Source organism: Notolepis coatsorum (assembly GCF_963971535.1).
Source record: "Notolepis coatsorum genome assembly, chromosome: 14".
Taxonomy (NCBI): domain Eukaryota; kingdom Metazoa; phylum Chordata; class Actinopteri; order Aulopiformes; family Paralepididae; genus Notolepis; species Notolepis coatsorum.
Genome location: NC_140178.1, coordinates 71487627 through 71504242, shown reverse-complemented (window position 1 = coordinate 71504242; position 16616 = coordinate 71487627). Strand labels below are relative to the sequence as shown.

General features: G+C 44.2%; 1 protein-coding gene across 3 annotated transcripts in view; it reads right to left on the bottom strand.

The window, feature by feature from the left end:
* arhgap17b (Rho GTPase activating protein 17b) overlaps window positions 1-16616 on the bottom strand; it is a 69480-nt gene that overhangs the window by 3822 nt on the left and 49042 nt on the right. For 2 of the 3 annotated variants that reach the window (XM_084329652.1, XM_084329653.1), the window contains exons 7-19: window positions 15297-15399; window positions 14737-14805; window positions 14274-14355; window positions 12541-12668; window positions 11770-11881; window positions 11578-11659; window positions 10718-10798; window positions 10203-10316; window positions 9619-9710; window positions 5346-5490; window positions 3592-3873; window positions 1621-1742; window positions 1103-1483 (exon numbers count right to left, since the gene is read on the bottom strand). In XM_084329652.1, the coding sequence (XP_084185778.1) occupies window positions 1103-1483; window positions 1621-1742; window positions 3592-3873; window positions 5346-5490; window positions 9619-9710; window positions 10203-10316; window positions 10718-10798; window positions 11578-11659; window positions 11770-11881; window positions 12541-12668; window positions 14274-14355; window positions 14737-14805; window positions 15297-15399 (1793 nt within the window). The remainder of the gene's footprint in view (window positions 1-1102; window positions 1484-1620; window positions 1743-3591; window positions 3874-5345; window positions 5491-9618; window positions 9711-10202; window positions 10317-10717; window positions 10799-11577; window positions 11660-11769; window positions 11882-12540; window positions 12669-14273; window positions 14356-14736; window positions 14806-15296; window positions 15400-16616) is intronic. The other variant, XM_084329654.1, reaches the window with a different exon arrangement.

Here is a 16616-nt window from a genome sequence, read left to right as displayed (position 1 = left end):
AGTTGTTTTCCATCAAAACGAGGCATGACAATCACAAATCAGGGCGGATGACGTGGTACCGGTCTGATATATTGGCTAATAGGGGTGGAACAGTACACAGAAGCCACAGTTCGGTATGTATCTCGGTTTTGGGGTCAAAAGCAACAAAAATCCCAATTGTATAAGGCTAGGTTTCTTTTCATTTATTTTGAACAGTAGTACAAGTTATACTTCCACCACGCTAGACCGGTGTTACTCTGTGTTCAGGTATCCACTGAATAAATTACTTGCTCTGACAATTACAAAACTCTAATTTGTAAAATACTAAGCAACATTATAAACTGAAAGTATCTGCGGACAGCAGATCTATTTTATAGGTCTGTGCAGCAGCAGTCATTACGGAGTAGCTCAAGTTTCACTTTCACTATAGAGCAGATTTAACTTCACGTGAAGCAGAGAAAGAAGACTCTAGAGACGACATGTTACACAACAATGGAGCTCAGAGCTCCAGTCCAGACCAGCAAAAGTATGCTTGCGCATTTGTTGGTGGGTGTGTGTGTGTGTGTGTGTGCATGTGCGAAAAAGAAAAAGATGACAATTTTCAGCCTATTGTAATGACCCTACTGTGTTACAGTCGCATCATTCATTCATGGTTTTGTTTCAAGGACACCTGTAGTAAAGGGGAGGGGAGGAGGAGGAGGGGAGAAACAGCCCAGTGCAGAGTGCACGGTTAAGTTGCTCTATCCACTTGTCATTATGCCTTTACAAGCATCACCGTTTTATTTATCATCTGGATTTGGCAATATGCGCTTAATATTCAACGTTAAAGATCAAAGTAAGCCTCTACAGATATTGAGCATAATTTCATATGTGCAACCCTAGTTCTACATAGTCCCTCCTGCATTCGTCGTATGGCTCAACATACCGAACCGTGAAGTTTCGGGATGAACACACGTACCGTTACACCCCTATTGGCTAAGAGTTCAAGACTTATATGGAGCTTTACATAATATGACATCACCTGAATGGTCCTCATATCCTGTTCTATGTGTATTTTCCAGTACACCACATACTCTTATTGAAGACTCTAGAATGTGAAGGAGAGTGAGCACAGCGACTGTACCTGTGATGATCTTGGAGGCGGAGCCGCATATCCCATTCCCATTGTCATTGGCCGGGGGCTGAGGGGGTGGCGGCATGTTGGGCCTGGGGCGGGGCTTGGGGGCCGGCCTGCTGGGGCGAGGGAGGGACCCGGAGTGGAAGGAGGAGAGGGGCGGGGTGTCCGGAGGGCTGGGGGTGCCGGGCGGAGAGGGCTCCGACTCGCCCTGTTGGGCCGGGGGAGGGTGCGGAGGCGGGTGGCTGGGGGCGTGGATCGGGCTGTCTTTACTGGGGTGTCGCCGCGGGGTGATGGGCGGGTGGTGAGGGGAACCGAGGGCTTGGTTAGCGGACTGGGACGCGTAGGGGCTGGCCTGTTTTGGCGGGGCTGGGGCCTGCTTCTTGGTACCTTGGGGAGGTAGAAAAAGAGGCTGGAGTTCAAACAGTGACTGCTCTATGAGACAGCTTTCAGGAGTCAGCCTACGAGGATAATAAATTCAAAGAGGAACGTCTCATAAATGTTCATCGTTATAGGCATAGTCTCACCTCTGCGGACCAGGTGTGGACTGGGCCCCCGGGATCCAGCCTGAGAGTGGGGGGTGCCAACTGTGAGATGGACTGAACCATTCCTCTGGGGAGGGGGGGTAGAGGTGATGTCACGGGCAGGGCTGTGAAAATGCAGAGGATCCAGCTGTCAATCAATTAGCATGTACACTAGGAATGCACCAATCCCAACACTGGTATTAAGAGAATTTCATTGGAACTAAAATGCAATGCCAAGAGCCAAACATGTCAAAAATCAAATCAAAGCAAAGCGGATAGATTTTTGGCCTTTTTCATGTGTAAGATCACTGATAGGGAAAATGGATAATACTTCAATCATTTTTGTCCAAGGACCCAAACTCTATAGTTGAGAAAAAGTAATGGATTGGGTCGGTACTGTGTCAACTGATATTTTAAAGGTAGAATCTGTAACTTCTGGTATTGCACTTTGTTTATATGTTGTTGTTTTGGTCTGATGTGTGGGTTGGAGTTTGGTATTATTACACTGTGAATTTCTCCAGACCTCTCTTGGCAGAGCCTGAGGTGTAGCCAGCAATAGCAACCCTTCCCCCCTATCCCCACTCAACTCCAACTCGCACATCAGACCAAAAAAATAAAGTAAACAAAGTGTGATATCAAGTAGGGCTCCTTTTGCCTAGAGGTCACTGTTTGATGGCATTACAGATCCTACCTTTAAAGTTTAACACTTTGGGTTGGTCAGCATTGAACATGTGGTGTTGGTGCATTGCTCCATGTGAACTGTATTTTAAAGCCAACAAGCCACGTCTGAATCAGTGAGCGGAATACATGCATAACATTAAAAAACAATATGTAATGTCCATTCAAATACTTTCATAACAATTATATTAGACAATGATGATCATGTGTAGCATGAGTCACATGTAGCATGACAAAGTTTGACAGTTATTGAGAGTGAATTAGTTTGAATATGGCCACCAGTGATGTCATTGGGGGACATTGAAGCCTTATGTTGTGTTAATTACAGCTCAATAAAATGAGTCCCTATGAGACAAGGTATTGCTCTTTTTCATCTACATAATTTTCAGGGAGCTGTAATTGGTAAATGGTTTGAATTATTTCTGCATACAGTGAAGAAGCAAGAATACCAGTGTGCTTTGGTATTCGTTTCAATTCAGATTAATTTCCTACTCTGAGAACCTGGAGAAAATAAAGGTGTGCAAACTTTGGGAATGAGTTGATGGAACTGTAATTGACACAACACAAGGATTCAATGTCCCCGATGACATCACTGGTGGCCATAATCTGACTCATTTACTCTCAAACTAACTAAATCAGCATTGTTTTTTTGTGTTGTGCCCCTTTAAGGTTATACAGTACACCATATATATATATTATATATTTGTGTGTGTGTGACAGACAGCAGGATGCAACAACAAAACAGAAAATGCGTTATTCAGGATGATGATCAAAACATCCAGTAATCGGCCACATGCACGATCAGATGACACCACACAGCAAGACATCAGAGCACAACATATTTTTAACGCCAGACAAAACACATGCCACACAGAGACAGACAGACGGGCAGACAGACAGGAAGTCAGGCAGGCAGTCAGGTACATGATCAAAATACAAACACTACTTTAGACAATTCCCCCGATCAACGACAGGGAGGGCAGGAGCTGCCTTTCAACAAGCGCACATAATTTCCTCTTGATTGTATCCTGAGATAAATTTATTAGCATGAGGATAAACTAAGGGCTGTAGAGATTACCTACGAATCTACGATGTATTTATTATTTGTATTATTATCATTTTAACGTACAGGAATGTCTCGCAGGCACGTACACTGTACATACCAAGACCAATCAAAACAGAGGACAAGTCAAGACAGATAGACGGACGTAGGGGTGAGCTGCGCTAGCTCCTGATTGCTGATTGGCTGTGAGCAGGCGGTGGGAGGGATGCTGCCTCAGCTCGGTTCCTCCTTACCTGCTCTCCTCAGCGCTGAGCTGGGTTAGAAACTGAGGCTGCACCTGGCCCCCGCCACCATGTCCACCACCACCACCACCACCACCTCCTCCGCCACCTGGGCCAGGCTGTTCAGCCTCCGCACCCAGGGACGGGGATGGGGACTGGGGCTCTGGCTGGGTAGGACCCCCAGCCTCCAGTGGGGGCAGTGGGGGCTGGACGGTGGGCGAGGTTAGCTGAGTCTGCTTTCTATTTACAGTGCCGGTTCTACGTGGGGCGGGTTCCGGCTGTTTGTTAGCAGGGCTAGGGAGGTGGGAAGAGGGGGAGAGGGTTCAGGAAGAGAAACACTGCACACCGTCACTAGGGAGGTCAAGCGCTCTGCCGTAATGTCATCAAACGGGAGCTCCGCTATGCTATTCGGAACGCAGTTTCGCTCTGGTTTCGGCCGTTACCTTTTCGGGCCACTCCCCTCACAAAAAGCCAAATTCCCAAACGATACTTTCAATTGGTAGAACAAACAACCACTCAAATTGGTTGCGTACACAATGCCATTTGTCGGTTGATGATTTGTTGCAGAAATGCTAGTCAAAATGGCGTCAGAATTTCTCATTCAAATGGCTCCCTTAAATAGGAGCCAACAAGGTTTTTGCATCCAAATGTTGCCCCAAGTCTCGACTACAACCGTGTGAAATCGGAAACTATTCTTTTCATTTGGGACTTGTGGGAGTTTTAATTTTTTTACCAAAAGGCGATGGGTACGCCGCCACGTATTAGGAATTCAATGCGGCCAAAGCGCCAGAGTTCTCGCGCTGCTATTTACAACCCTTATTACAGGAAGTTGCGGTAAAATCTATTATTATTTATTTATTTCGCCACTAAGAAAACGTACGTTTAGATTTATTTTTATGATGTAGACCATCTCACAGCGGTGGAATATGCCATTTAAATAAATATTGGCTCTACCACCGATTAAAAAAAAAATATTTTCAGTGACGGCAGAAAAGCGCTTGACCTTCCTACCATCACAGAGAGAAAGGTGCTACGTCCAGGGTTGAAAGGAACCACTTCACACATTAAAAAAAGAAAAAGAAAAGAAAGAGTGAAAGAAGACGTACTGTAAAAAGAACCACAAGACAGTGACCTTTGAACCCGAAAGAACTTTGAGCCTCTACTTCCTATGCAGGGACAGGAGACAGACGCCACATCACAAAATATGCAACAGAGGAAACCCCACACAAAACATACAGCCAGCAACCTACTGTACACTTTAATGGAAAATAGAGGAGATTACACAAGGGAGTACAAGAAATCCAAAAGTCAGAAACATAATAGCAAACAGAGTGACATCCCAACGGTATAGTGTTGATAATATGATCCCTTTCATTCAAATGAAAAGAGGAGGGCTTATTTAATCATCATTTTCATCGACAATGTTAGCAAAAAAACACACAGTTGGTTGGTCTGTGCTAAAAAGATCATCTAAACATTATACTGTAGTGTAAAAACGACACATACACACAAATTCACTTTGTTTGCTCATAAGAAACTGTATTTGTGCGGGGGGGGGGGGGCTGGGGCTACAATCAACAATCTACAGTCATGCAGACTTAAAGTTTGGGCATGGCAGCTCTTCGGTGGGCGTCTCCGTTACTGTGATGGACTCGTCGGCCACCACATAGAGGGCGGCCTGGCTGCCCCGCGACTCCTGTCTGCTCATTGTCTTGGGGCGGGACGAGAGGGTGAGGGGCAGGCTGAGGTTGGGGCGTGACAGGTACCTGTCTTTGCGGGGACTGTGAGCTTCCCCCTCTGGCCCCACAAGGCTGCCGGGACGCCTCCGCTCCATGCTGCTGCTGGACTCGGGGTCGGGGGTCACCGAGTGGGTGGGCATGGCGAAGATACCCGACACGTTGAAGTCCACCTCTGCACGGAGTCAAGGACAGTGACATTTTAATAGAGTCCTGTAGTTATCTATTCTATTCTATATCATATTATACTATACTACACTATACTCTGCTATTATACATACTACACTATTTATACGATACTACACTATTCATACTATTATAATATACTACACTATTATAATATACTACACTATTCATACTATTATAATATACTACACTATTCATACTATTGTACTATACTATTAATACTATACTATTCATACTATTTTTCTATACTACACTACAGTTCTCAATATAATATTGTACCATACGGTACACCATCTACGGTTCAATACGCACTGTGGCATACGAATTGTGGCCTTTTCGGTTTTGCAATAAAATGTTGTGTTACTAGTTTCCATGCATTGTATTTCTCTCCCAATTGGCTCTGTGTGTGTGTGTGTGTGTGTGTGTGTGTGTGTGTGTGTGTGTGTGTGTGTGTGTGTGTGTGTCCACACTCTGGGATGAGGAAGCCCCTCCCCACGAGTAAATATCCAATCACTGCTCAGATGTGACAGCAACACTGGAGTCAGATTTCATACAACACTGGAACATGGCGAGACATTTTGGTCTTAGCGTTGAATACAAGGACGAGGGAACAAAAACAGTTAACAGAAAAATGATAGTTGGACCTCTCGGGCAACCTCACTGTGACGGTCTACTATATGTCGGGTTGGGAGATGAAGAGCGCAGTACTCCAAACTCCTCCCCTGTATGAAAGTCATACAAGCGCTAACTCGGCAGAGAAGTTGACAAATGCAGTGACTGAGTGGAAGTTGGAGAGTCCCAGTAACCACAGATAACGCAGCAAATATTGTGACATAAATAAATAAAAGATTTGGTAATAAGCTAAAGAAAGAAATTATTTGGGAATAAATAAATAGTCAAATATCTTTTCTCCTTACACACAAAATGCTTATCGAAACCAAACCGAAACACAAAAAACTAGGTACGTATTGAACCGCGGCTAACTGTATTCTTGCATCCCTACTATTGTACTATACCCAGTGTTTACAACCATATTCAATCTATCCCTGGCTGAATCCGTGGTCCCTGCCTGCTTCAAAGTTTCCACTATAATCCCTGTACCAAAAAACTCCTCTCCAGCAGGCCTAAATGACTACAGACCGGTGGCACTCACCTCTGTGGTCATGTAATGCTTTGAGAGGCTGGTCAAGGACCACATCTGTGCCTCTCTCCCTAGTAACATGGACCCACTGCAGTTCACATATAGGACAAACAGGTCCACTGACGACGCGGTCTCCCAGGTACTACACAACACCCTATCTCACCTTGACAGACAGAAGGGGGGCTATGTGAGATTGCTGTTCATTGACTATAGTTCAGCTTTCAACACCATAGTCACCACCAGACTGGTTGACAAGCTGATCGATCAGGGTCTGAGCTCCGCCATGAGCGCCTGGATCCTGGACTTTCTAAGTGACAGGCCCCAGGCGGTCAGGGTGGGGGTCAAACCTCCAGCAAAATCACCCTGAGTATCGGGTTCCCCCAGGGCTGCGTTCTGAGCCCCCTGCTGTATTCACTGTACACACATGACTGTGTGGCCAGGTTCAACTCCAACTCCATAGTGAAGTTTGCGGACGACACGGGGTGGTGGGGCTGATCTCTAACAATGACGAGAAGGCCTATCGGGAGGAGGTTGATGAACTGGCACGCTGGTGCCGGGATAACAGCCTACTCCTGAACATTGGTAAAACCAAAGAGCTGATCGTGGATTTTAGGAGAATACAGCAGGGGACACACACGCCACTGTGGATAAACGGGGCTATCGTGGACAGGGTGAGCAGTTTCAAGTACCTGGGAGTCCACATCACAGAGGAGCTGACATGGTCAACACACATAGATTCTGTGGTGAAAAGGACGAAACAGCGTCTCTATCACCTGAGACAGTTAAGGAAGTTCAGAGTATCGGGGAAGATACTCCACTCCTTCTATTCCGGGGCTGTAGAGAGCATCTTGACTGGAAACATCACTGCCTGGTTTGGAAACAGCACGGCACAGGACAGGAAGGCACGCCAGAGAGTGGTGCGCTCAGCAGAGCGTACTACGGTATTGCACTACCACCCCTGCAGGACTTATATAACAGGAGGTGCAAATCCAGAGCCTGCAGAATAATGAAAGACCCCACCACCCCAACAACAGCCTGTTCAAGCTGCTGCGGTCAGGCAAGCGCCTACGTACACACGCTACGAGAACAGAGACGCCGGCTCAGCTCCTTCCCCCAGGCCATCAGAACACTGAACTCTCCACTCACAAGTACACATGAGCACGCGCGCGCACGCACGCACGAACGCACACACACACACACACACACAGCAACCAATTTAAACTATCACTTTCAAAATGTCACTTTAAATAATGGAAAGGTCACTTTAAAGGAATGAGCAGGGGAGGAAATTAGGCCACTTTACTCGCCAAATGAGAGTATTTTTTACGTTTGGCGAGTGATTCATGAAGAGCACTCGCCAGTCTGGCGAGTACTAGTAATTACAAAACAAAACAAAAAAATCATTCTGCAATCTGCTGATTCGCTCACTGGCACAAGCCGAACTCTGACTCCCCCCTTGATTCCTCCCATTTGCGCCTCATAATAATCCGACCATAACCAATGAACATCATCGTTGTACAGATGCGCTCTAAGCTCCTCCAATGAACACTTGTTTTCTAGAAGATGTCGCGCATCTAGGGGAAGTGGACAGACCACTGCGTGCGGACCTACAAACTCCTGTCACCGGCTTGACAACGTAGACAAACTTAGACAAAAACACATCGTGGATGAAAAGAATTGCATGTAGAGTCGTCGCTTTCGGATATCAGTGCGGTCTGACATGGGGGCGAACAACAGCACATGACGTTCTCCTTCAAGTCGGATGAGAATGACAAGTGGGCGTGAGGCTAACCAGCATTAGCCGGCTAGCTACCTAGCATCAATCTACCATAACGCGCATTCAACATAGTGGCCGTCAGTAACGGCTTTATTTAGTATGGGTTGATATATTGATCAGATGGTTTGCAGTGAAATGAATAAACAATCGGGCTGAAAATAACATTACTGTCCTCTTACCGTTCGCCGATGAGACTGGAGGAAAAAGATCCCAATTATTTGACACCGATCTCCTAGATCCATTTCCGGTTTGTATGGCGCAATAAACGCCGAAATCATATCGATTATTGAGTTTAGAAAGCGATCCAAATGCACTATAGTGTTTGTCTGGATCCACGTAACAAGATATTACTGCCGGAGGGATTTCCTTGATGCACCAGCGCCACTTCCGGTTTTGGCGAGAGTGTAACTCGCCCGACCATCCACCAGGTAGCGGTATTGAGGCGTTGCAATCTCATACAGGGTGCCGCTGTAGTCCGGAGAGAGACTGGATGAATTATGAATGCCATGGCTAAAAAATTTAATATTGATCCCAAAAACGACTTACAAAAACGGCGTAAGTCGTTCTTGGTGACCAATGTGTTAAGGAAAGAACAGATGGGGCTCTCGTATAATATAGTTTAGATACATTAAGTATAATAATGACAGAGTTAAAATGTTATATTGTATAGTAGTGTACATAGGAACCAGTGCCCTCTCAGGAATTTAGCATGTCAATTTGTATCATGCACATCTTATGTCTTACCTGTTTTTTTTTTATATGTCTATTTTATTATTGTATTATTGCACAATCGATGCGAGCGTCACCACCCGCATTTCACTGTATGCCCTGGTATGTATGTGACAAATAAACCTCTTGATTCTTGATTCTATACTACACTATTCATACTATTATACTACACTATTCATACTATACTACACTATTCATACTATACTACACTATTCTCATGACTTGACAAGCATATCCCACGAATATGGCACAATGCCACCAAAACAATTAATTGGCCAGTTGTCATTTAATGATATCACTTGTTATTTGATTACAATAATAACAATACTATACTACACAAATATTACAGTTGTATACTCACTATCAACACAGAGTGATACACTGTAAAAAAATGACATCCTCTTGTATATGACAACCTGTACTATACTGATGCACAGAGAAGAGAGAGAGGAGCAGTGTTACTGTGGTACCGTCAGGGAAGAACCAGTCTGCGTGTTGGATGATTGGTTCTATGATGGCGATCACATGGATCGACGTGGCTGCTGCCATCTCTGCCAGGGTCCTGACCACAAACACATGACACAAGTATTGATTCAATTACATTCATCTTGATAATTCTTTCTTTTTTGGTAATTCTTTCTTTTTTTTAACCACTCTAGTCTACAAACACATACAAAACAGCAGCAAACAAGCAAGACTACAATACAAACTATTAGGGCTGGGCCTTTAAATGATATCACAATATTTGTTGGCACTTAAAAATGCTTGATTTAACACTTTGATCCATACAGTCATGCCAACGTTATTGATTATAATAGTCCCTGCAACAATGTCTGCATTAACATCTAAGACAATTTGTATAAAAACTATTGGGTGCCTAAGACTTTTGCACAGTACTGTTTTCTATCCACTTTAGCCAAACATTTTTATTATCAGCAATGTTATAACATCCTAATGGTAAACAAAACACTGTAAATCCTTGTATGAAATGAGATGAGTGTGTTCATAGGCTGGTTTAACATGAGATGAAGAGTGGTTCTGTAATGATCCTCACCCCTCAGTCTTGGCCCAGAGCAGGTTGGGTCCCAGGACGATGGCGATGTTACTGGGAGTCATCTTGTTCACCTCGCTGTCCTGGGCCAGTTTAGCCAGGAACTTCACCAGATACCTGCAGCGCAAAGCGTGCATGTCACAAAGCATGCACGTCACAAAGCGTGCACATCACAAAGCATGTGCGTCACAAAGCGTGCACGTCACAAAGCATGCACGTCACAAAGCGTGCACATCACAAAGCATGCGCGTAACAAAGCGTGCACGTCACAAAGCATGCACGTCACAAAGCGTCACAAAGCGTGCACGTCGGAAAACATGCAGGTCACATTCATCCATTCACAGAAAAGGACAGTAGACTGTACAGTAAACTAGAGTAGATTCAAGTAGAATAGAGTAGAATAGAATAAAATAGAGTTGAATGGAGTTGAGTAAATTAGAGTAGAACAGAATAGAGTAGACTAGATTTGAGTAGTATAGAGTAGAGTAGAATAGAATAGAATAGAATGTTGATCTCACCTGAGGTTGGCTTTGTGGTTCTTTGGTAAACAGTCACATGTCACCCACAATGCTTGAAGCCTCTTGTCTGGGTCAGACACACTGAGAGCACACACACAGTAAGTATTTGCTCTTTATACACAAACCACAATATCTACATTCAAATAAATTGATTTAGAATAGCATGAACCGCTGCAGGTGTGTGTTAAAGGGGAACTCCAACATTTTGGGAAATTAGCTTATTTAACATCTTCCCTGGAGTTAGACAAGAAGATACATACCTTTTTTGTCTCTGTGCGTGCATTTAGCTTTGGGAATAGACGCTCCGTTAGCATAGCTTAGCTTCATCACTGGAAGTGAGGCAGATCCGTAGCCTTACAGTGCCTTACAGTGTATTGCAAGGTCTGACATTGACCAAACTTGATATGCATGACCTTGGTGGGCTCTAGGTCAACTCCTGAAAAGGGGGTCAATGTCAGACTTTGCAATCAAAAGTTAGGGGGCTAATAACCCTTGCCATAATTTCTGTGCGCCCCCTAACTTTTGATTGCAAGGTCTGACATTGACCCCCTTTTCAGGAGTTGACCTAGAGCCCACCAAGGTCATGCATATCAAGTTTGGTCAATGTCAGACCTTGCAATACACTGTAAGGCACTGTAAGGCTACGGATCTGCCTCACTTCCAGTGATGAAGCTAAGCTATGCTAACGGAGCGTCTATTCCCAAAGCTAAATGCACGCACAGAGACAAAAAAGGTATGTATCTTCTTGTCTAACTCCAGGGAAGATGTTAAATAAGCTAATTTCCCAAAATGTTGGAGTTCCCCTTTAAGCTTCGATTCGGAGGAGTGTTTGAGATGAGAGCGGAGCGTGTGTTTCTTACTTGGAGGCTTGTGTCCACTCGTCATACAGGCCAAAGGTCATGAGTGGCTCGGGCAGTTCTCTAAGGTACGACTTCAGGGCTCCTGTACACACACAACACACACACACGCGCGCGCACACACACACAGCAATATTAGGAAATGGTCTGGACCATACGAGTTGATTCTTTGGTTATTTGTGAAACGGGTCGTACCAGCTACTGCGTGGGGGTCGGAGTAGAACTCCTCTAGCTGCGAGGTGGAACAGTCCAAGGCGGCCTTTAGCTTCTTTAGTTTCGAAGCCCCGGCGGCTATTCTGAACAGGCCCTGCGGAGACAATACAGAGTCAAACCATCGACCGCTTACCGACTAAACCTCCGATTGGGTTTGAGAGGCCTTTTTTTTTTTTTTTTGGGAGGGATGGGTGTCTGGTTTCAGCGCTAATATTAGACACACTCGTCTGTGGTTTGGTTGAAAGGGAAGGAGAAGTAATGAAAAGAAAGAATACCATCCAGTCAATTACCCACAGAAGGCTGAGAGAGGAATTGTTTTTGTTACAGGAGGAGAGATGGTTCTTGCAGCTTTAGCGTTCATTCAACAGTTTTGCTTCCCTTTATGAAAGTGCCTGGAGTCATAGCTCCCTGGGCGTCCAGTTATATGGTTACATTTATATAGGGTAATAGCATGCTGGCTAATGGCTAACAGATGCACACACACACACGGTTCTACCCTGAGCCAAAGGCTAACTGACCACAGCTTGGCTACAAATGGTTCCAGACTGCATTACTACAGGATGTCAAGGAGGTAGCCCACAGGATCCACAATTCCCTCTGGTCCACAGAAAGCACAGGGCATTGTGGGTAACCTTCTGCTCCAGTGTATACTATCTCTCTCTCCCTCTCCCTCCATCCCTCCCTCCCTCCTCCTTCATGCCAGTCTCCAGGGGCAGGGCGATCTCTCCCCTCCTCCCCTCCTCCCTTCCTCACCTCCTCCTTCATGCCAGTCTCCAGCAGCATCATGACGCAGGCCTCCAGGGGCAGGGCGATCTCCCGGTTGCTCCTCTTCAGGTGCTCTTCCAGAGCCGTGCCGAACGCCGGCTTCTCCATCCACGAGTCTAGCGAAAGGCAGAGATGGCGGCCCATGTGAATCAGGGTCGATGCGCATCGATATTGCAACGTTACTCAGGAACGGGATACTAATACTACTCCAATACCCCTCTTAATCTACTGTGTGTCTGTGAGGATCGTTTTTAAGCTGTTATTTCAGAATCGGTGCCGTCGCATCTCCGTGTGCTTCTGGAGCGCCGTCAGCTCGGCACCGACCGAGGTGATACATCTTGTGATAAATGATCAAAAAGACAGGACAGTACTTTTTCACTCAAGTCCAATTCAAGTTTCAAGTTCAAGTTTGTTTATTAGTTGTCACAATAAAATACATGTGAAATGCTTGGTTCTGTATTAGCCCCTGAGAGTGTGCTTCATACAGTAAAAAAATAAAGTAAGTAAAAGAGGCATATACAATATACAATACAATATACAATCTAAAGTACAGCCTAAGTACAGTCTTCACTCCTGATTCAATCGCATCCCTCTTTTCATAGAATATAAGAGGAATAGAGCAACTGTGTTGAAATGTCGAAGGAGTAATATGATGAATGATGACTCAGAGATGTAAAGTGATGAATGATGACTCATACAGAGATGTAAAGTGATGAATGATGACTCATACAGAGATGTAAAGTGATGAATGATGACTCATGCAGAGATGTAAAGTGATGAATGATGACTCATACAGAGATGTAAAGTGATGAATGATGACTCATGCAGAGATGTAAAGTGATGAATGATGACTCATACAGAGATGTAAAGTGATGAATGATGACTCATACAGAGATGTAAAGTGATGAATGATGACTCAGAGATGTAAAGTGATGAATGATGACTCATACAGAGATGTAAAGTGATGAATGATGACTCATATAGAGATGTAAAGTGATGAATGATGACTCATGCAGAGATGTAAAGTGATGAATGATGACTCATACAGAGATGTAAAGTGATGAATGATGACTCATACAGAGATGTAAAGTGATGAATGATGACTCATACAGAGATGTAAAGTGATGAATGATGACTCATACAGAGATGTAAAGTGATGAATGATGACTCATACAGAGATGTAAAGTGATGAATGATGACTCATACAGAGATGTAAAGTGATGAATGATGACTCATACAGAGATTTAAAGTGATGAATGATGACTCATACAGAGATGTAAAGTGATGAATGATGACTCATACAGAGATGTAAAGTGATGAATGATGACTCATACAGAGATTTAAAGTGATGAATGATGACTCATACAGAGATGTAAAGTGATGAATGATGACTCATACAGAGATGTAAAGTGATGAATGATGACTCAGAGATGTAAAGTGATGAATGATGACTCATAGAGATGTAAAGTGATGAATGATGACTCATACAGAGATTTAAAGTGATGAATGATGACTCATACAGAGATTTAAAGTGATGAATGATGACTCATAGAGATGTAAAGTGATGAATGATGACTCATACAGAGATTTAAAGTGATGAATGATGACTCATACAAAGATTTAAAGTGATGAATGATGACTCATACAGAGAAAGTAAAGTTGGCGTCCCCCCCTGGTTCAAGGATTTAACCATTATGTTTGTTGCACGTGTGACTGTTTACCTTGCTGTAACTGAATGGTGGGAATGGCTGCTTCTAGAGCTGCAAGAGATCTTCTGTGGTAGTCTGCCTGGGCCTCCAACAACTGACACACACACACACACACACACACACACACACATCACAGCGTGCTCGTACTTGTTTTAGCCGTAAACCCATTTAGACCAAGCCCACATTAACCCTTTCACTGCCACACGACAGCCGGTTAACCCTTTCACTGTGACAATACAGAAGGTTAGCCCTTTACTATCACACAACCGACGGCGATGCTCCATCATTAGCATCATTAGCTCCGCATTTGCGGAGCTAATAATGCTAATGATGGAGCATCGCCGTCGGTTGTGTAATAGTAAAGGGCTAACCTTCTGTCGTGTGGCAGTGAAAGGGTTAATGCCAAGGAATAATGCGTGGGGTTGGGCTACATTCGCAAAATTGTATGTAAATGTCCATAACATTGACTACCCACCATGACATAGTAACGCGCATAATCTCCCTCCTTGGAAGCAAAGTTATACATGTCTGCAGACAGCTGGTCCTGGTGGCGAGGAAACACGTACAACATACAGGATAATGTTTAGTCTCCTCGTGAACTAACTCCTCACATACCATGGATGGAGTCCAGATAACCATCTAATGACACGCTTCTAATAATAATAAAGTACATGGATGTTGGGTCCCGTTCAGGCTCAGGTTACCATATGGTTACCCCCCCCCCCCCAGCCTTTTCATAAGATATGATCCCCAACTTGATGAAGAGGCCCGACTGGAATGCACCCATATATACAAGTTCTAAACTCGATTCCCAGTGATTATGTATGGCATTCCACCCCTCCCCCACCCCCCACATCACACACAAACACACGCACTTTTCACCCTAAATTCCCAGTCTATCTCTGGTCGTCTGTGTCGTACCATGTGATTCAATAGTGACAAAATGATATTTCACAGAAGAGGAAATATATTATGGCTAGCAGGAAAGTAGCTGTTCTAAGCCAGGGGGTTTAAATGTAAGAACAGCGTATCTACCTTGCATATCTCTACTTTATTAAGAGCCTCGTCCATCTCGTCCTTGAGAGAGTCGGCTTTAGCTGCCATGGCCTGGTTGTTGGACTTGGTTGCCTGGTACCACCTGCATTCAAACACAAGATGCTGGTCATGTCAACAGTGAGTGTACAGGTTTCAGAATTGTTCCATCATTACCAATTTTGGTTTGCTGTGATGCCCGCAAACTGTTTGTTCCATTCACACACATTACAAAATCTAGAACCATAAAGATATAGATTGAACTATCCTACATGTCTGTGGTCAGTGCATAGAACTATCCTACATGTCTGTAGTCAGTGCATAGAACTATCCTACATGTCTGTAGTCAGTGCATAGAACTATCCTACATGTCTGTAGTCAGTGCATAGAACTATCCTACATGTCTGTGGTCAGTGCATAGAACTATCCTACATGTAGTGGTCAGTGCATAGAACTATCCTACATGTCTGTGGTCAGTGCATAGAACTATCCTACATGTCTGTGGTCAGTGCATAGAACTATCCTACATGTAGTGGTCAGTGCATAGAACTATCCTACATGTCTGTGGTCAGTGCATAGAACTATCCTACATGTCTGTGGTCAGTGCATAGAACTATCCTACATGTCTGTGGTCAGTGCATAGAACTATCCTACATGTCTGATCAGTGCATAGAACTATCCTACATGTCTGTGGTCAGTGCATACAACTATCCTACATGTATGTGGTCAGTACATATAACTATCCTACATGTCTGTGGTCAGTGCATAGAACTATCATACATGTAGTGGTCAGTACATAGAACTATCCTACATGTAGTGGTCAGTGCATAGAACTATCCTACATGTAGTGGACAGTGCATAGAACTATGAATGAATGAATGAATGAATGAATGAATGAATGAATGAATGAATGAATGAATGAATGAATGAATGAATGAAAACTTTATTTAACAGATTGCAGAATGGGTACAATACAGTACGGCTCAATACACACAATTGTTAAGGGGATGCAGACCAGAGAAAGACGTTTGTCTTGTTTACATCAGGGTCCCCCATTTTCATTTCATATTGACATTTATGACATACACAACATACATGACATTTATGGCATAGGCCAGGGACATACAGGTATTTAGTGCTGATACATTTGTGCCATAAACGGTATTCAAATATACAGTACTGTTACCCATAGATCCTGACAGAGTATATACATATGATGGGGAGGGGACTGTACATTAGGAGGGGGTGGGTGGGTGGGTGGGAGAGAAATATACATACGGCGAAATATACATACGGCGGGGAGAGAATATATACATGCGGTGG